Genomic DNA, 21,371 nt, shown 5'->3' on the forward strand with positions numbered 1-21,371 from the left:
TGTTGACCGAAAGAGAAGCAGGGTTTGTCCTACAGCCCCTGGAGCGGTCGAGTCGGGGCCCGGACCGCATCAGCTAACGCTGTCAAGGAAACACAGAGTGCTTGTTACCCAAAGGCCTGGAGAAATACAACACATCAGAGCAGTGGAACAGTTCAGCGGAGCAGGGGGTGGGGGTTGGGGGTTGGGAGCTTGGTGGTTCATCACCTCTTACTGTCTTTAGTATCCTGAAGAAATCCGGGGGGGGGGGGGGGGTGTGAGGGCACGGTTAAGGCTGTCCATTCATAGTCATTTGTGCTGATGTGACCTGCTGAGGAGGAGGTACTGATGGGTATTTCCTACCCCTAAACCACCACCACCCCACCCCCCCACCCCCCTTTCACAGGTGTGGCCCATATGCTGCTCCCTGGGGGCGGCAGTCAGCTTCCTGGCAGGACTCCTCGGCGCCCCCGCCTGGATCCACTGGCATCGCAAGCATCTCAATTAAAAGAGCAAGTAGAGGGGTACAGGAGGAGCAGAAAGGGGTGCAGGGTTACACCCTCATGTCCTTTAGGATGTGCTTGTCTGGCAGTCAGGCCAGGATCAAGGGTAATGGGAACAATGGGAACCCCCCCCCTCCCCCAAAAAAGGCATAATTCAGCGAATCAAAAACTGACTTGATGGCCAGAACCTCCCAGCAGTCTGCAGTAGCCCTTTCACTCACTTCACTTTTTCACCGATGGTAGGTGTTGGCTGGAAAAATTCTTCGTATCTCTGTAATATGTTTGAAGTTTTTTTGGTTGAATTAAGAGAAAGCCAGAACTTTCCTTTTCATATGAAAATGAAAGAGTCTTTAAGAATGTTAGTGTTAGTGTTGGTGTTTGTGTTGGGGGGGGGGGGGGGCTTTGTGCTGCTATGGTTATCAGGGCGGGGTACAGGCATCTCCCAGCCTCCGGTCTCCAGGCTGGACGCCGGGTTCAGAGGCAGAGCTGGGTGTTGAGAGCGGTGGTCTGTCGGGCGGTGCTGGGTCATCAGGTCACCCTCCCCCCTCACGTGATCAGGCAGCAGCTGAAGCAGTGGCTGCCCAGACGCCTCTTCATGGCCTTCTTCTTGGGGGCGAGTATGGCGATGATGGCCTCGTCGAAAACCGTCTTCAGGCCCTTCTGCGTCAGCGCCGAGCACTCCACGTAGCAGCAGGCACCAATCTGTGGGGCAGGCACAGGGGCGGAGCCAAACAGGAGGTTGGTGGTGATTGGATACTAATGCCACATGAATCCCCATAGTGGGTGGAGCTACCAAAGGAAGAACTAGAAACAACCAAAAGAACTGCAGCACTAATAAAAATCAATATAGTACTGATTTATAATATAGTGTAATCCAGCAGGCACTCTACAATATAGTGTAAATGTTTTTTCCATGGCAACCTTACAAGCCATTCTGGATAAGAGGGTCCCTAAATAATAGCAACAGCAGTAGTGACAAGGACTTGGCTCCACCCATTTTTAGGAAATGCAGGGGATACAGTCCTATGATTCCTATGCACTCCTATGATTTTTGGGATACAGTCCTATGATGCACACTATGACATAGTAAGTAGAGCCAGGCCTATGACCATGAGGTTGCAGATTTGAAACCTAGATGTGACACTGCAGTCATTCATCTGTCAAGCAAATAATGTACTCATATATATGTGAAAGTACAAAGGACGGGTTATGTCGGCAGTTCTCAAGCTCTCAAGCTCAAAGGTAGAATGCAGTTTATCTATATGAATATTGCTGGGCCAAACTTTCACCTGCACTGCAGTTCAGGAACTAGGGAGGAGCGGGCGTGCAAGCAAGTACACTACAGATTATGTGCAGTTGACAGTTGGAGTAAGTGCTCTAACTGCCCTAACCGCCCCACCTCCCTGGCCAGCTTCTGCCCCTGCTCTGTGACGATGGGCTTCTCCTTCAGGTCGTTCAGTTTGGCGATGGTCTTGGGGTCATCCCGCAGGTCGATCTGAAAAAGGAGGAGAGGAACGGAAGCTCAGAGAGGTTAAATTGAGCCCCAGGCCTCAGCATTGAGCTCTGTGTCAGAGAAGGCTGCAGTCCCCCTCCCAACACCTGAGTGTGAGAGCAGCTTAAAGCTGGGCCTTTGGGGTTCATTTCTGCTTTCAAAGTGGTAATGAGCGTCTTGCGCACATTCACACAAACGAGCACTGCTAGCTCACAACATGCAGACATGGAAGCTAACACTCGCACACACACACAAAGGGCGTCTGCTTCAGATTTTTGGGGCATAAGAGGAAATGTATAATGTTGTAGTGATTTCGTGATACTTTTGTGTGGGGGAGCTGTATGCCTAGGCCTAGTGCGTCGACACAGCAGAGGTTTGTGTGCCCGGGGCAACAGTGTTGACGCAGCAGAGGTTTGTGTGCTCGGGGCTAGCGTGTCAACATGCTCTGAGTCACGATGCTGTTTGATCCTGTCTGAGCTTACAGCCCCCTCGCAAATCGATTCCCTTCACATCAGCATTCACAACAGCAAGGGACAAATTTACAGACAGACCATGCAAACGCCGCCATAAACATCGACTGACATGATGGAGACAAAATCACAGTGTCTACCCCACCCATGTCTCAAATGCCTCCCCTCGTTGCCAGCCACTGTTGCTAAGAAACAGTTACACGGTGATGCTAACACATATAGAGGTAGTGTTCAGACATAAAAGGACCAGACGGGTTATCGTCATCCTGGGTGTGACAGTCACTCTATATCAGTGTCTCCAGGACTTGACTTTTTTCTCACACTGGAGGAGTCTCTTGGTTTTAGGACACCTCCCATGTTTAAAATGATAACTGCAAAAAAATAAAGAAAATTCACACCCTTTAAGTCACCAAACACTTCTGCCCCCACAGAACCGTGGCACAGAGAGAAATACAACCGAACCCTACGGAACATGGGTGGGTTACACCAACGGTTCCGCGGTGGCTGTTCCAGCCCAGGTTTCGGGTTCCAGATTGCGGGTTCCATGCGCTCACCTGGGTTCCGATGAGCAGGTAGGGGACGCCAGGCGCATACTCCTGCAGCTCGGGCACCCACTCCTCTCGCACGTTGTGGAAGCTGGCCGGGTTCACCACCGAGAAGCAGATGAGGAAGACGTCGGTCATGGGGTAGGACAGAGGCCTGAGCCGGTCGTAGTCTTCCTGTTCATGGAGGGGGAGGGAGAGCAGGGGATGTTACAGTCACCACTGCAGGTACACTGTAAGGACTGCTGACTCAGCCGCCAGCCACCAGCCACCAGAGGGCGACAGAGACTCTTTTCATGTTGATTGTAATTGGGTGTGCTCAATCTGTTGCATTCCATGTTGGCTGTGCACACCTGTAGCCAGTTTGCTGATCGCCCCTTCGCCTGTGTATATATACCCTGTCTGTTCTTTCCCTCATTACTGAGTCTTTGATTTTCCTTGCCTTGTCTTCTTGTTGCTTTTGAATTTTTCTGATATGGTTTGACCTTGCTTGTGTTTTTTTTTTTGGACTTCGCACTTGCCTAGTGTTTTGTACCTTAGCTGGGTTTGTCTGTTACTGTGTTTAAGACCTCTTGCTGCTTTTGACTACGAGAATGGACATTACCAAGTAAAATCCTGCTTGTTCTCCAAGATGCCTGTCTCTCCTTGCACTTGAGTCCTTCCATCATCTTTAGTTTCTTACTTTGCTTTCTGTTTCTGACTTTACACTGCTGTAATTAGGTGCTGTTACCTGGCTGTTACATAATGCCGTACAGGCAGTTCTGGGTTAAGTACCTTGCCCAAGGGTACAACAACAGTAAATAGATAAAAAACCGTAACCTGTGTAAGTCGCTCTGGATAAGAACATCTACTAAATGACAATAATTTAATGTAAAGCATTGAGGTAGACAGCTGTCCTGTCCAGGGTGTGTGCTTGCCCATCTAGCCTATTAACAGCATGCAAACGAACTCTGACCATGTCAGTCATCATGCAATGTGGAATACTTGGCCAATGGAGTGCTGGAGAGGAGGGGGAAGCACCTCCCCTAACAACCCAAAAGCCCAGGCCCAAGCAGACAAGATTTACAGACAATCCCGCCTCCTTCCCTGTTTGCTATAAACCGCCATGTTGCTAAAAGTTGTACTGGACACATCAGATGGAGAATATTGTATAAGAATAAGCTGTGTCTGTGAAGGAAAACATGCAGATAAATCCTGATAGGATTTGAAATATCTCACAGCAGCTCTGTGTGTATGTGTGAACGCATGTGTGTGTGTGTGTTGGTCAGGGTGGTGGCCAGGCATGTACCCCCTACCCTCCATCTGCTTTGCTGTAAATACAGCATGTTAAGCCCCAAGCAACCACACAAGCCCAGTATAATACAAATAAGATATTTCCCTCCACCTCTTCCCCCTGCTGTTTTTCCCTCCTCCTCTCTCCCTAAACCCTCATGTCTCCTTCCCTCTTACTGCGTCTCCATCCCCCTCCCTCCCTCTCTTCCTCTCCGTCTTACTGCCTCTCCATCTCTCTCCCTCCTTCCTGTCTCCCTCTGTCTCTCCCAGGCTTGTATTTCCACATTGGTTAAAAGCAAATCTATGTGGTGGCATCCTGATCTGTGCGCAGGGGTGGGTGGAGACAGGGGCGGGGCCAATTCTCCTGCACTTTTGATGTCCTTAAACTCCTCCTGGCTCTGACTGGAGGCTGCTTAAGGAAACACATATCGACATGACAACTGTCCAAGATCAGAAAGCACTCAGCTGCGCATCGGGTCACGTCAGGTCCGCCGCAGTGAAAACCCCTTGAAAAACCAGCGAAGGATGGCCAGGCCTGCGTTCCTTAATAATGAAACGGTTTTGATCACTCCAATCAAAGGGCCCTTCAGCCCGCGGCTCGCATCTCTGACTGCCACCCGCCCTCCCAGATGCACCTTTCATCCTTCTCAATGAAAGGAATATGTAAAGATATGCAAATCTGTGTTCCTGCCAAACAAGACATTGTGGGGCGGGGGTGTGTTTTGATGCAGAAGGCGTGGGACCGTGGCAGCGTGCGGGTCTGGAGTGTTCAGCTCATTTAGCAGCAGAGAAACAGCACATGCAGAGCACCCCCCTACAGCACACTGTGTGTGTGTGTGTGTGTGTGTGTGTGTGTGTACCTGTAATGCCTCAGTAAATATCCAGCTGTATAAATGGATAACGTGTAAGCCTGTGTAGGCTGCTCTGGGTAAGTGCATCTGCTAAAAGACAATAATGTAGTAACGTGTTGTGATAATGTAGTAATGTCAAAGAAATTAAATGTTGTGCAGAAGCGCAGAAGCAGGAAAAATGCGAACCTCCCTTATGTTCACGCAGAGCCAACAGTTTTCACACTACAATCCCCAGACAGCACCAGTAAAAAGCTTGGCGCTACTCCACTAATGTCCCCTAATATCAACTGTGCAGCGTGTGCAGGTGACCTGGGTGACCCACCCATCCTTCTGTCCCATAATGCCATTTGTAATGAGCGTATTTCAAAGAATGGAAATTATCCTTTATTCCTTTTCTTTGTTTAACCCATGACATGAGAATCTGGATACTTCATTGGAAACATCTGAGACTGATATCCTAGTGCTCTGAAACCATTTGAGGAGTACTGGAGGCTTTATTTATGAATAACCTTCTTATTTTAGGATATGCACACAACATGCACAGTTTCTCTCATACACATACACAAGCACACACACACAGAAACACATACTTACATGCATGCATACACACAAAAACACAGTCCCTCACACATACATGTGTGCGCGCACACAATCACACGCGCACAGATACACACACTCATGACATGTCGCTGAAGCGCGATTCTGTGTTGCATCCCCTGTAGCCTTTAGGTCCATACATCTCACAGACATAGACACACGTTTCCCTCAGATTATGACCAAATTCCCCCGAAATTATAAAAGCTTAAAATGATTCTCAGCAGTGCAGCTCCTGTTTACAGTGTGTAGTCTGTAAATCCAGGCAGATTAAAAGCTCTAGCAGAGACATGCCATCACCCATAAACCCAAAGAGGATTTTTACAGAATCTACAGATGTTTGTGAGGATGAGGATGGTGAGGAGGAAGAGGAGGTGCACATCGGAGGGGGCAGGAAACCACGGTTCAAGACGCTCAAAACGAGAGCAGAGAGGGGGAGCAGAGTCTTACATCAGAGGAACAAAAGCCCAACACAACAAAACACAGCGGCAGCGGAGACAGAGGGATCCTTCTGTAGCTTCTCCTCTCATCTCAGACTCTCCTCTCCTGTCTCTTACCCCCTTTCCTCTCCCCTTTTCTCATTTGCTTTTCTCCTCTCACCTACCTTCCTCTGTCTCTCCACTCCTCTCTTACCCCTTCTCTTTTCCTCTCCTCTGCTCTCAATCCCCTTCCTTCATTCGATTTTCTCCCCTCACCCCCATCCCACTCCATTCCTTCTTCTGCCTCTCCTCTCCTCTCCTCTCTGAAGTTCTCTCTGACCTTGGCTCCATGTCAGAACCGCCATGGCAATGGCAACAGAGCACGCGGAATCAAATGAAGATGCACAGCCACAGGGAGGAGCATTGCTTATTACCCATTTGTGTTACAGGGGAGCAGGGTGAATCCAAGTGCAGAGATGACTCAGGACACCAAAAGGCTGGGTTCAAAGGAAATTACATTTCCTTTCCCGAGGACCCAAGAGAAGGCAAAACAGGCTTTCTACAACAGTCCACACACAACGAGCATGGCAACTCAAGACTGAGCAAATACCTGGACCAAGGGTGGGCTGAAACAGAGAACATAGGTCGAGGACACTGACTAAATGAGACACAGGACGTTATGGGGCCATCTGGTGGTCATCTTGGTAAGCAGCAGCCAAATCCTTGACAACTTGTCCCATAAAGCAATGAAAAAATCCCACGCTGTACGCTGATTGAGCTGGTGAATCACCGGCTGCTTCTCATTGGTCATTCCTTGGTGCGTACATTATCTCAGTTTAGAGGCTGGGTGTCGCCGGGCCTGATCCAGTGCTGGTAATCGATGCCCTCCCCTTCCCAGCAGGAGGGCAGAGTGAAGGGGTGGTGATGAACACATCGGGAGAGAACTGGCCACCTGGGAGTACCAGGGGCGTAACAGCACTTAACTCTCCCCTTTCCATAAAGCGAGACGCTTGAGCGAAAGACAGAGGAACCAAATCAGTTGCCCAACCAGACACACCTGGCTGGACCATGTGAGAGAAGAGACAGGAAGGTGTCATCGTGAAGCCAAGGCTGTGATACGCTGACTCCTAACCCTGTACTGCTGAGAGGTCACAGACACCTCACCACAGTGTTACCGGCAAAACAGAGCCGGGTCATTTCCTGCTAAACAGGAAGTTACCTGCTGGCTTCAGCATCTGCAAATGGTCTCTACCGGGGACACCATGTGATTCATTTTCCCCTTCAGACTATGTCTATAGTAGAGCATTGCAAGACAATTATCAAACCTGATATTGTCAGGAATGTAACTGCTGCATCCCAGGTTGGCCACCAGATGGCCACATAACTTTCTGTGTTCTGTCTCATTCAGTTAACACTGAACTCTTTCACCTGTGTTGATCAGTTGTTTTTTAGACCTGTGTTCCCTGTTATTTAAGCCCTGCCCTTTGTTCACGTCTCTGCTCAGTCTTGAGTTGCCATGCTCAGCGTGTGTGTACTCTTGCACCAAACCTGTTCTGCATTTCCTGAGTCTCCAGTAAAGGTAACTTTATTTTCTTTAAACCAAACCTCATGTGTCTCGAGTCATCTCTGCAGTTGGGTTGTCCTTGCTCCTTGTCACAGATATTCCCATCTAAACGCACGGTCCTCTCTTGTGGCAGGTTTTCACCTGATCCCAGTTCAGTGTTCTTCTGGGACAGAGCTGGAAGAGAGGGGAGAAATACAAGCCAGGGAACAGCCATTAGATCTGACTCTGGGCGAGCGAGGTTTGAGTGTAACAGCCAGGATGATGACAGCGCCGTCAATCATGCACCAGTGACATCATCATGCCACCTGCGGCCCACAGGAAAGAGGACCCGGGCCAGCTCCTGCTAGCTGCCTCCCGTCAAGATGAACCCTTCCCCCAGCCACTCCAAGCAAGAAAACAGCAGACACGGAACGAGGCAGCCTCTGAGGTCATAAACACGAGACCAGCACCCCAGGTGCTGACAGCATCAGCACAGACGCTCCAGTTACTATGACCGGATATTCTTCCACTGCTGTGTCCCTGACAGTCCTCTGAGAACCTGCTCTTTCATCTTTCTTCTGTACTCTATATTCTGATGCAGTATGTAGCTTGTTCAACACATACAATTTTCTTGCAACATTTCTGTAAATGTTGTAATTGTTCTGGAAAAAAAACCCCAGCAGAATCACATTATATTACATTCATTCAACAAACACTTATCCAGAATGACTTCCAGTACAAGAGAACAGAAGCGTATCCATTCAAGTTAAATGAGCAACAGTGTCAGACTGGGTTGACAACACCAGTGAGTGTGAGCATAATGCCATTCCAGCATTACCACAATTTGTCAATTTGTGCTAACCTGAACATAGACAATGTAGAAAACTAAGGGAAACCAAGTACACACAAACTACCATACAATATAGCCACTAGATCACAGATCACACTAGATCACAGATCCAAAACATATTGTGCACATGTAAAGAAGAAAAAACAGCAAGTAATACAAGCAGCAGGTGTTAGGGGGTGGGAATCACTGAGAGGAATGCTATGTGCACGCTCTGGAAGGAGTTAGTCCTGAGGAGGAGGGAGATATGTTTTTCAGCTCTCATCATCCAGTGAGAGGCCTTCAGCCTGCGGTTACAAAAAACCCATATCTCCCACCATAGAAAGATTCATTCAAAGAGGTGAATTCTGTGAGGGATGCAATTCAGGTGCTTGCAAACCATTCTGACACCCCCAAATCAACCACATCAAACAAACATCAGGTGTGTGTACTTGTCAACAGTTTTTTTCTGGCTTTGGTCGCTCTGTGTTTCTCCCAGTTTGAAGTGCAATGACGTATTGGTCATTGCTGTTCAAAGTCGATATAGCGTGCCTTGCAATCCATTACTTAAATGCGATGGACTGCTTTTAGGACATGCATGTTCTAACTGAAAACAAAAACCAGCGCCTTCACGGGACAAAGGGCCCTGTCTAATATAATACATGATCGTTAAAAGCCACAAGGACAGATTCACCTAACACCAGATAAATGGTATACTGTACATTTGTAAAAGTAGACCGCATTTTTCCATTTCTTTAAATGAAAGAGAAAATATGAAAACAGTTTCCAAACATAGACTGTATGCATTTCATTATTACACTGTGTTTAATCACTTACACTTTTCAAGTTGTTTACAGTAACCTGAGAAAACGGTGCAGAAAAATTGTGTTTTTTTACTTTTGACCAAAACACAGTGTTAGTAATTGATCCACAGTTTTCACCATTGAACCATCACTGCAAACTTACACAATAACCCATTCCTCAACTTCAGGTAAGATCACACTCTCACTCTCTCAATTTCAAACTCAGACTCTGATCAGCTGATCACCAAGGCATTTAAACTGCAAAAATAAAGAAAGAAATAACCACAGGGAGTCAAAAAAACAGCAAAGTAACAGCGACAGTTATTCTGTGAATAAGCCTGGCGCCTGCTCTCTGGCCTTCAGAGTTCTGCTCTGTGTTCAGTTGCAGGAGGCTGAGGAGGTTGCCACACCCTTCTCACAGAGAGACCTGCCTCCCTCTAATTAGTCTGGTTTTATCTCACTCTTGCAACCCGTGATACGATCTGAGGGAGAGGGATAGAGAGGGAGAGAGGGAGAAGGGGGGGGGCCTCTCCAAGCATGGTTATGGTGCCGTTCTTCTTAATGATTTCTCTCTCTCTCTCTCTCTCTCTCTCTCTCTCTCTTCCAGCCCACAGTGATGAATGAAAACAGCTGACGGGTCCTGAATGTATGTGTTCATGTGTGTGTGCGTGTTTGTGTGTGTGTGTGTGTGTGTGTGAACACTATTTAACCCTAAGGTAGAGAAGACTGAGAAGCCAGCTCATATGATGGGGTCAAAGAGTTCAAACATGACTGTTAGACTTATTCTTCTTCTGATTGGCTAGAAATTGCATCCCACTTGATTGGCCAGACTATCTGCCCCACAGCTGCAATTACCTCAGTACTAGTTTAATAAATTCACTGGTATGCAAGTCTCACTTGTGGGCTGGGTATGGGAAGGTGAATTTTTTTATTCATGTATTTCTTCATGAATTAATTAACCAACACAAGGTGAGGCTTTCTGGAGTCTTTCCCGCGAGTACTCTCTCACTCACTGTGCTAATGTACTTCTGCTTTCAGTAACGTGGGGTAGGAGCCAGAGCGCTGGTCTCTGCACCTCAGCGTCTCAGGTTTGACTTCAGCAAAAGAGGGCTGAAACGGGCTACAGAACGTTTAAACTACAACGAAATTTTGCTGTCTGGGCTGGATTAAGATTTCATTCAAAAGCTGGACTCAGCAACTCAGGTGCGAGTCTCCTCCCGACCAGGTGGCAGCTATAAAAATAAAAACGATTTGCATGAAGAACACTGCCCTGGACGCCACCATTAATACTGCCTCAATCGGATTTATATTAACTGTCACAGAACTGCATCGGCAGTGATCTGCTTACGGCGGGTATCGGTGCCCGAACGGTGCTTTGAACAAAAGTTGTAGAAGCTACACTGTCACGGCGCGCAAGTGTGAAACTGGACCTTACCTGCCCGGCTGTGTCGTAAAGTCCCAACAGGTGCTGTCTTCCCCCGACTGTTACACTCACTGCAGATCAAAGTAACCACACATTACTTACATTTATACTTATACTGAAGTCACTGTAGCCTATATGTAATGGAGTCAAAAAAAAAAAAACAATTTCATGGGCAAAACCAAAACAGTTACCAAATTATTACATAAATAATCGCTAACGGCGTCTTGTCAGATGTCTTAAGTTACAATTATTGAGTTATTATTGTGTACTAATACAATCTACATTTTTCAGGTGTGGTTTGTATCAACCTCTACAACCAAATGAACACTTAGTTTTCATCCTCCCCTACGTCTGTTGCCTGTCAGCGTTGTTCATAATGTGCTTGCTACTGTTTTCGTGTGTACTGAGTCTACTGACCAAAAGTTCGGTTTGTTTTGTAGAAAATTAAATTCGCCTTACCCGCGTAGTGGTCAAAGACGGTTGGAACATATTCTTCGGGAAAGGCGTCGTTGGCATAGCTCATCAGCAAGCAAGTTTTGCCCACGGCGCCGTCTCCGACAACAACGCACTTCAGCATGGTCGAGCCGGCTCCGTTTGCCATGGTTCGCCCAAAATCATCTTCAGCAGCCCTCGTTTTTCCTCAGTCGAACCGCGGTCCCCGACGCGCGGGCGTCGGCCGGTAAAACGGTCCGCCTGCGCTCCGCAGCGGAACAACCGAATGTGGCATTTTCACCTCCCCTCTGCTCGCCGAATTCTGTAAGCTTCTTCCGCGACTTAAAACATCACACCATGCACGGAGCAGACGCGCTCCCCGATCATGCTGCTTTGACTGTCACAGACCCACAGGTAAACTTCCCACGCACGCAGCATCCCTATTCTCTCCAACAAGTCCTGATCTGTCTAGGGTCACCCTCCCCTCCGCAGTCAAGAGCTATTGTTTTCTCGCCACCCGCCCTGCCTAGTACAGTATCCCACTTTTCCTCCCACTATCCCTCCCAGCCTCACTTCCATCCACTGTCTCTAGTGGCAACTGGAACTGGGCTTGCGACAGAGGCGGGGAGGTGAAGAACTGTGGGACTATGTCAAAAGGTCCACCTGATTTTCAAAATGTCAAAAAAACAACAACTGAGGCGCTCCTTATTTCTAAGTTTAACAGCCTTTATTGAATCAGCATTCCCAAAAGGTTAAAAAGCAGCACCTACGTGCTGTGGCCCCACAAAGACCTTCATCAGCATCTAGTGGTTTTATCATGCACCAACAAAAAGGCAAACTCGTGGTCACCCTGTGTAGGAATTGCATATAGGGTGTTTGTAAAGAGCTGTGTGGATTTTTGAAATGTACGATCCATTACACATCATAATGTCATGCATTTTAACATATAACATCATGTATAATATCAGTGTCATAAAAACACAACATCGCACAGTGTTTATGTAGTTATTCTGTTCAGCCCTTGCACTCTTCTGCAAAGGGTAAAGGAGAGTGAGAGGGAAGTCACATTGGAATATGGGAGGTCATATTCTTTCAAAAAAATTTCCTCCAACTATAACTTATTTTGTCACTTGGCCCTGTTCCCATTTGGCATGGTGTCCATACCCCGTGGTGGGGTGGTGTGCAGATCAGGGCAGGCAGTCTGAGTCTCAGTAGGAGGTTGGATTGTAGCCAGAGAAGCAACGGGTTCAAATGCAGCAGATGGAGTCTCTGCAGGGTGGGGGGTAGGGAGGGGGGGGGGGGTGCAGCCCAGTTCACGACCGGGACGATGGGGACGCAATGATCCCCGCACCGCTATGAGGGCAGAGGATGGGAAAATGAGGGGTTCATGAACCCCCAAATGGGTGAGCTACTGTGTGCAATCAATGGCTTACCACAAATCAGTTATGGAGTTTTTCTATGGAGAGAAAAGTTATTAATTTAGTTTATGCAAAGTCAGTGTTTGACAGCACATGGCATCTCCATGCCAAGTATTTTGATCCAACCAGGTATGTGGACATTGTGTGTGTGTGCATGTGTGTGTGTGTGTGTGTGTGTGTGTGTGTGTGTGTGTGCGCGTGTGTGTGTGCGTGTGTGTGTGTGTGCACCAGATAGACCATGCTCAGCTCACAAAGTCTCCCAGACCTTTACAGTTACCTTCCATGTACATTTTGTCACCTAGAAGCTGCTCCCATCCAGACTGACTTGGGAAGAAACAGAACAAAGTGAATCTAATAAAGTTGCATGAAAGCTGGTGCTTAAAGGAATACAGTCATTCTCAGCATAAAAATAAATAAATAAAATTGAAAAAGATGACCAGCACTCACTTTTTGCAGCTTTGGACACTTTGATCTGGGGTCCTATTCTAAAATTTTTGGATATGACTCAGGAATGAGTATTGAACTCACAACCTTCTGGTGTCAGCCTTCACACCTTGAGCAGTGACCAGCAAGGTGCCCGGAGGGTTGATTAGCACCAGAGGGAGGCATGGGAACAAAACAGATGATTTTCCTTAAAATCTAGATGAGAACTCCACCACTGTATGAGGAAGAACTAGCCCAGATGAGTCTCCTCCACCGTGTATGCTGGTATTCGTTAAAACCAAATCCAGCCCCAACCGAAGTGCAATCAGCTGGCTGTTGAACAATGAGCCAATTGCAGTCGATTGCAATAGCGTTATTGAACTTTGTCGATGATCCCTAACGGCCTGACAGTGGTCCAATCAGCTGGGAGCGGGGGCAGCGACGGCAGGGATGCGCTGCTGTATCACTTCTGACAGCTGCTGCAGCAGTCACGTGACTAAACAATTACCTCATACTTTCCGCGTGTGTGCGCGCGCGTGCTCCCGAGAATGAAAGGGTGCAGCGTTCGGGGATCGCGGGGTGTCCGCAGGCACCAAAGCGGGGAATTACTTAGGAGCCCTGAACTGTAAAAGTCTAAAGTCTTTTTTTTCTTTTTAGATAAACGTTAAAGATCTGAGAAGCTGTTATAGCTTTTAATACAGGATTTAAGATTTTGCGAGCCAAGATGTACTATTATGCTGTATGTTTCGCGACATACATAAAATACAGAATGCCTCTTTATTAAATAACGAAAAAATACGAAATTTTACTTGGTGAATGGTACCTAGTACAGCCACGTAGGTTTCCCGCACCGCGCGCTCGAGCTGTATTATTAGTACATTGCGTGGGTGTGAGTCAGATGATGCCTTATTTGCAATTTCGCTGTAAACCTAATGGCCACCTGATACCTCGAATTCGTATGTATATGAATTATAGTATGAGGAAATACAAGAACATGGCGTTAACTATTTCCTGCGTGATGAAAAAGTTTGCTAACTGCGTCATAAATTCTGACGTATTTAACCGGCAGTCAGATTTAATCCCAGATGTCATTGGGAATAACAGGAAATATCAGTTCTCTGAAGGGTGTGGAGTGCCGTGAAATGATTTTAAAAATATTATGAGAAACATTAATATTTTCCATCCGAACACACTCTGCAAGTAGGCCTACTGTAATATACTTTATTCATTAATAGACTTTATTTATCTCAGCAGGGGATGAAACAAGGAGAACTGTACTTCATTCGTGTTTATTTCACGTTGAATCATGTTTGGAATTGATTATAGATTGTGTGTGTGTGTGTGTGTGTGTGTGTGTGTGTGTGTGTGTGTGTGTTTGTATTGACAAGTTGTTTAGACATACTGAAGTGTTGAAATGGCATATAAATAATAAAAAGAGGGAGAAAAAATAATAAAATGCTCTGAAAGTGATCCCAAAAGTCATCACCGTGGCATGAAATGTTTTTGTTCATTGGAACCTAAGTAATTCCCATACTTTATTGATTCAATGGTTATCCTTACAGTTCTCAGTATGATGCCTTTGGGCCCAGTGTCAAAACCTGTGACCAGAGAGGGAGTGCTGGGTTTCGGGTTGTGAAGACACGGGGCGTGGCCCAGTTCCCTCTCAGCGGTGAACACTTCCAGCCAGGCCCGTTCGGTGTGTCGAAAGCGGGAAGAGGTTGGAGCCACTCCCGATCACAGCGAGACCTGGCTCTCTCTGCAGATACAGATAAATTGAGCGTGCTTTGCAACCGTGGGCGCCATGACCTTCATATTCCCCCAACAAGATCATCCGCGCAGACAATCCCACTCACACACAGATCACACACACTGGCGCTCTGCATCGTGGAATTTCCAGTCACTTTCCCTCCAAAATTTCCCACACTGACTACAGTTCAGTTCAGTTCCATTTAATTCAATGCAACTCAGTCAATTCAATTCAGTTAATTTCACTTCAATTCAATTTGCAGTGTTTTATTGGCTTCACATACATGCACAGCATTGCCCAATCTCAAAGTCAATAACAACAACTATTCGGTTTGCAATAAAAACAATGCCGTTAATAACTGTAATAGAACATGACTTGTTTAATCCATCTTCTGCGCTCACAGTGCTGTGTATTTGCTGACAGTGTTGGGCGTATTACGTATTCAGGAACAGCTCCTTTTCTCCCCCCTGTGGGAGTATTCGCATTTATCAGTCTCGGGTGGGGATGGAAAAATGTTTATAATTATTGAGAACGTAATAACCGTGATACAGAGTCTAACAGCAATGTCAGTCTTAAAGTAGCGTGGTTAGATGAGTTTGAATCCCAGGGGGGACGTTGCTGCCGAACTGTTGAGCCCATTACCGCCGTCGCACTAGTTTATATAGCCGTTTTCACATATGGACTCCGGACAAAGTGCGGAGAATCAGGTCCGAAACTTGGCCGGAATTGCCCTTTCACACATGTAGCACGGCAGGACATGATGCAAAAACTACGCTGCAGAAATCGCAGTGGCTGTATTTGAAACCGCCTACTGCATACTGTGTACTGCGTACTACACAAGTATACACTGTATACTGCATGCTATTTTTCAGTGTAGTACCCAGTATGCGACCATTAATAATTATATTTGTAGTATGCTACATTGTCGCTTGAAAACATTGCGAGTTTAGAAACGTCCAGATTTCCTCGTGGTAATTTACAGTTAGACGCCACTTGCATTCTCACGAGTGAAATGTATTGACGAGACCATTTAAAGTATTTTCAGTTTTTTTTTTATCTTTTAAATGTCTTACCTTTCGGTGGTACGGGTACATAATGTGGCACAGAGGAGGAGAAGGCGAACATAGCTATTGTACTTTTGGGCAGCCTATAAAAAAATTACACATAGCCATCCAAATGGTGCTACTGATACACATAATTTATTATTAATTATATATTTATTATAACAATAAGATAAGTTTTTGTTGTTCGCTATGTAATGTTAGGTCACTAGTTCACCTATCTAACTATACCTATCACTATTACTTAGCTACAACTTGGCTAGCTACTAAACAGATAATAAAATACTATAAATAAAATACTATAAAATAGTAAAATCATAATAAAATACTAGCCAACGTTATTAATAATAGTGAGAGACAGGTTTTGGCAGTATAGCTATAGCTAACTATCTCTTTAATGATCATTGGACTCAAAATAGCTGAACAAAGGATAAAAATAGCAATACGGAATAAAGATGGTTATAGTCACAGCGTCAGAAACACTGTTGCAGATTTATAAGACGATAAAGACAATATATGCTGTGATATCAGCATGATTATATATATACATAAAAAACCAACAACTTAATATAGTTGGTATTCTCCTGTTGTTGTTTATCCTGACTGGTGAGTTCTGTGAAACAGGTTTTCTTTAAAAAAAATCCACCAAAAGGGGCTGCTCCGATCCGCAAATGATTTTGTAATTCAGCCTCTAACCCACGAGCACGATCTACAGGCCTGATTAGACCGGGACAATAATTTAAACTGTAATCCCTTTTATGGATTAAACTTGCATTTGCATAAAATCTCCCATAACATCTCTTTGTAGAGAAAACCTATATTTTAAGTTCAAAACTGTCTCAGTGGCTAACTTTATCGGCTCAACGCCGTTTTCATCGGCTCAATGCCACGACTGCCCTGAGATCTGAGCACGGATTCCACAACATAAAAACCAAACGCATGCACCTCTCTCCTGTTCTGTCTCTCCACCCTCCTCCCGAGTCCACGTCGCGCAGCGTGTGGGTGTGATTTGTGGAGGCGAGGCAGCTGTTACATGTTGGGAGACGCTCGTTTGCCCTCGTGGCGCTGGACAGATTATTAATATATGCTATTTAATGACTTCATTCCTCTGACCGAACTAACACTGTGGCAGCATTCCTTATGAACATGCCTGGGCTGTTGCTATACAATGGAGGCAAAACAATATAACCCGAGCTGCAATTTCTTCAAAGCCCCCCAGATCAGCTAACTGCAATGTATGTTTGAAAATGCTTCAAAAAGTAAAAGTCCTACCATGTATTTATTCTAGCCATTCACTAAACAAGTTGATTTCACTAATTACCCCCTCTACCTGGCTGAAGAGTTGTGCTAATTAAGTTCAGCTGGTGTAGCGCATGGGTGGAACAAATACGTGGCAGGACTTTTACTTTCTGAAGCCGGGGTTTTCCACCTCTGGATGTGGCAAATGTGGGGTACTTCTGTATTACAAAATGACTGCAACTTTTGCAGGATTTAAGTCTGTTTTTTTTGTATGGCACTTTTGGAGAACTACAGCACTGATGTATAGATAAACATTTTATTTGTGCTGTTGGCCTTTCCATTATGGTAGCATTTCAACCCGTTTCTATTTTATGTATGGTACTTGCATGATTCAGTGCTGTACTGCCACTTCTGTTCGAAGGACGTTTGCCGTTTCTGGTGCAGTTCAGGTGATATTGGTGCCTCTGTACCTTGCTCTGTATGATGGTATGGATAAGATTTTCTGCCAAATAAGTCAATGTAAATGCAAAATGTATTTGGACACAGCATGAACCCCATCTACTCCTCAACGCCAACTGCAGTGACACATTTTTCCACCAGGTGGGGCCATCAGCACACTGAATCTGGAGCCAGGACCGTGTCTCTGCATCACCCTGTAGCAGCCAAGTGTGATAGCCATTCCACAGATCCCGCAGACCGCTGTCAGTATATGACGTAACTACAGGTGGCTTTCACAGTATGAAACACACAGCTGTAATCACACACTGTTTCCAAGGGCTCTGGTTACTATGGTAATGTTGGTGGTGTCAGTCAGTAACAGGCAGTAGTGTGGTGTAGTGGTAAAGAGCAGGGCTTGTAACAGAACGGTTGCTGGTTCGATTCTCCGTTGAGCACTGTTGGGCAGGTTACGAATTTAGCCTTTTCCTTTTTTAAATTTTTTCTTAACCTGTTGGGCAGGCTACGAATTATAACCTATGCAAGTCACTGTGTATAAGAGCATCTGCTAAAAGACAGTAATGTAATGTAATGGATGAAAGCTTTGGTCTGGTGCTTATCAGTGGAAGGGTTTCCTCTCCTCTGTTCTTCTTCACATTCATCCCTCTCTCCCTCTCTCATTCAGCCTCAGTGAAGACAGGTAACAGGTCAGAGGTCAGGGTCCTCGTGTGGTGGTCTCTGACACCCTCACACAATGCTGGAGTGACTCTGCATCCTCCTTTTGTGGGTGCCAAATGATGAGAGGCTTGTGAGCAGGAGGATGGGGGTGGAGGATAAAGGCCCCTTTTGAGCTCAGTGTGTGTGTGTGTGTGTGTGTGTGTGTGTGTGTGTGTGTGTGTGTGTTTGTGTGTGTGTGTGCGCGTGTTTGTGTGTGTGAGTGTGTGCATGTGTGTGTGTGCGTGTGTGTTTGTGGTTGTGTGTGTGTGTGTGTGCATCTTTGTGCATGTGTGTGTGTGTGCGCGCGTGTGTGTGTATGTGTGTGTACACATGATCGTGTGTGCTTATGTGCCTGTGAGCATGCAGGTGTGTGCTTGGACACTTCAGATTGAGTGCTCGGCTGTGCCTCTTTTCCGCCAGAGTCTGCAGCTCCTCCTTTGGAAACAGACTTTTCATTTTGTTGCTGTTGCTGCAGAAACTGGACGATGCCAGCTTCATTTCCAAAATCTTCTTTAGGTCTCCCTCCTTACCTTTAGAGGAAGAGACACGGAGAAGCCTGCACTTGCTAACACCAGCAGGACAAGAGAAGTGTTTCTCTAGCAGAGAGAGAGAGAGAGAGAGAGTGGGGGAGAGAGAGGGGGAGAGGTAGAGGGAGAAGGAGAGAGAGAGAGAGAGAGAGAGAGAGAGAGAGGGGGAGAGGTAGAGGGAGAGGGAGAGAGAGAGAGAGAATGAGTGGGGGAGAGAGAGGGGGAGAGGTAGAGGGAGAAGGAGAGAGAGAGAGAGAGAGAGAGTGGGGGAGAGAATGAAAAAGTGTGGAAATTTGGGATGGCGGAGTGGTAAAAAGTTGAAGAGGTTCCCATGTGAAAGCTGGAGGCAGAGTTCACTGCGGTGTCAGGAGTCTGATCTCTAAGTGCCTGCTGCTGCAAACAGAGTATCCAAGAACTGACGCTGGATCAGTTTACAGATGGTTGGGTGTGGCTATCAGGGTTGAGTTAGCTGATTTGGGTTGAGTACCTGGGGGGGGGGGGCACCTGCCAACGGTATGCTTGGCTTGCTAGAAGCCTCTTCACCAGTCACATGACCCTGCAGGAAGCCACATGGGCCAAAGTTTACCGTGTTGGTTGAAAGGCAAGACCGAAATAGTCTGGGCTCGAAAGGTTCATCGGAAAACAAAGGGAAGGTCCCCAAACAGAGCAGTACCCATCCGTGCGTGTGAGACGCTGCTGGCTTCGCTCTTTTATTTCCTTTACGCAAATCAGCCCTGCTCTGTTTATCACTTGGCCGTTTTTCTCACCAAAACAGAGAGGGGGAAACGGAAAGAGACAAAAACACGAGAGTGCTTTTTGGACCCCCCCCCCCAATCCCCATCCCCATGGGACATGCTTTAACACCCACACTCTCGCTCTCTCCTTCCTGCATCCCCTCTCCTCCCTCTCTGTCACACTTCAAACACTCATTATGGCTATCATTGCGATTATTGTCATTCATTATGATAATTATGACTTTCATGATGACGATGATGATGATTCTTCCTCTTCTTCTTCTTCTCCTTCTTCTTCTTATTATTATTACTATTATTATTATTATTATTGCTTTATTATTAACATCAGTAGAGCAGTTACAGAGTAGTTATAGCCACCGTACTACAGAGGAGTGGGTAGAGGCACAGTGTACGATTCAGTGCAGTAACGATTGCAACAAAAAAATCTAAAGTTTGTTGTTGGAAAAAAATGTTACTGAACTGAAATAGCCACAACCACATCAAGCGTGCTCCCATGGAAAGGAACCACAACATTTAAACATGAAAAGAAGGACTGGCACCATGAGCTAAAAGCTGATGAGACGCTGATGAACATATATACAGTATCAGACAAAATTTTGGACACACCTACTCATAGAATGGTTTTTCTTTATTTTTGCTATTTTCCACATCACATTTTAGAATAATGGTTAAGACATCCAAGTAATGAAATAACACAAATGGCATTATGCAGTGACCAAAAAAGTGTTAAACAAATCAAAACTATCTTACTACTGTTATTTTGTTGTAAAAGAAGTTCATACATAGGCATCAACCTTACTATTTTTATTTGTAGAGCAAATCAAATCCACTGTATATACAGTTGTGTATGGTACAACATACTGTTTGGAATTGCAGTGGTGTATCCAAGTGCTTGGCTAGCTGGGGCATGTCTTGAGACAGAAAGGCATATCAGGAGATATCAACATTTTTTACAGAAAATGTCACTGGTTTGCACGCTGCATCTCTGTTTCTCAGGGAAGCAAAGGCCTGCCTGAGATCAGTCTGCAGATTGTGAAGGCTGCTCTGTTCTAGATCTGGTGCGCTTTCCTCCCACGTGCAGCATGCTCACTGTCTCTTCCCATTCTTGTACAATTTTTCTAAAAAAACTCTCTAACCACTGCTTCTTACCCCTGGTAAGCAGCATACAGGATAAAACTTTGAATGGAAATGGCCCGTTGTTTTACAAACGCAGTGCCATTATTTAACCAGATTTATTTTGATTTTGGTGTGAAGGGAAATCCTCCTTCTGTCTGAACAGCTTCTATTAACCTTATGTAATTTGCAGGAAAGTGTTATTTTTGGTCTCTCTCTCACAAACCGGACACTGACGCAGAGCAAACAGATAAAGGTTATGTCATATCTGTGTTGCTTCCATCAGAAACAATTAGTGGATGCACAATCATAACTCCACGGCGGGCTTTTAATCTCCTTCATCAGGCACGTCACAAGCAAGCACAGAGTGGCAGAAATGAACTGGTGCATTGTGGGAACTTCCTTTCAGAATTTCCTGATGCCAACAATGGCCACAGCAGTGTCCCTCTGCCAGAAGTGGTGGTTTTCCACCACATTCAGGTTTGGAAGGGACTTATACTGGATATAGTGAATATAGTCCCATGAACATGAGTCATTTCTCCAGAGAAGTTCAGAAATATGGTCCTTGTTTATTTCAGCTGTAGATGAGAGGGTTACACTGGAGGAAAATCTATTTCCCTTTGGTCTACTAGTCTGTGTACCCCTGTGCATAAGCTATAAATATGAACATTCCTCTTAATCGGATGTTGTTTTTAAGCCACACAAAGGGTGATGGCATGATTGGCTGCTGGATCAGTGTTAAGGCATATTGTGCATCCTTACCGCAGACAGGAGCAACACCTAGATGTAC

At 45.9% G+C, this 21,371-nt stretch overlaps 1 protein-coding gene across 1 annotated transcript; it reads right to left on the reverse strand.

The window, feature by feature from the left end:
• Positions 1 to 875: 875 nt before the first annotated feature.
• Positions 876 to 11,689, reverse strand: LOC118779908 (rho-related GTP-binding protein RhoQ-like). The gene is made up of 5 exons (XM_036532240.1): positions 11,174 to 11,689; positions 10,727 to 10,785; positions 2,996 to 3,160; positions 1,879 to 1,974; positions 876 to 1,181 (listed from the first exon to the last, which is right to left on the reverse strand). The coding sequence occupies exons 1-5, from the start codon at positions 11,313 to 11,315 to the stop codon at positions 1,026 to 1,028; spliced, it is 618 nt and encodes a 205-aa protein (XP_036388133.1). The 5' UTR covers positions 11,316 to 11,689; the 3' UTR covers positions 876 to 1,025.
• Positions 11,690 to 21,371: the final 9,682 nt, after the last annotated feature.

The sequence above is a fragment of the Megalops cyprinoides genome, chromosome 1, assembly GCF_013368585.1.
Source record: "Megalops cyprinoides isolate fMegCyp1 chromosome 1, fMegCyp1.pri, whole genome shotgun sequence".
Lineage (NCBI taxonomy): Eukaryota > Metazoa > Chordata > Actinopteri > Elopiformes > Megalopidae > Megalops > Megalops cyprinoides.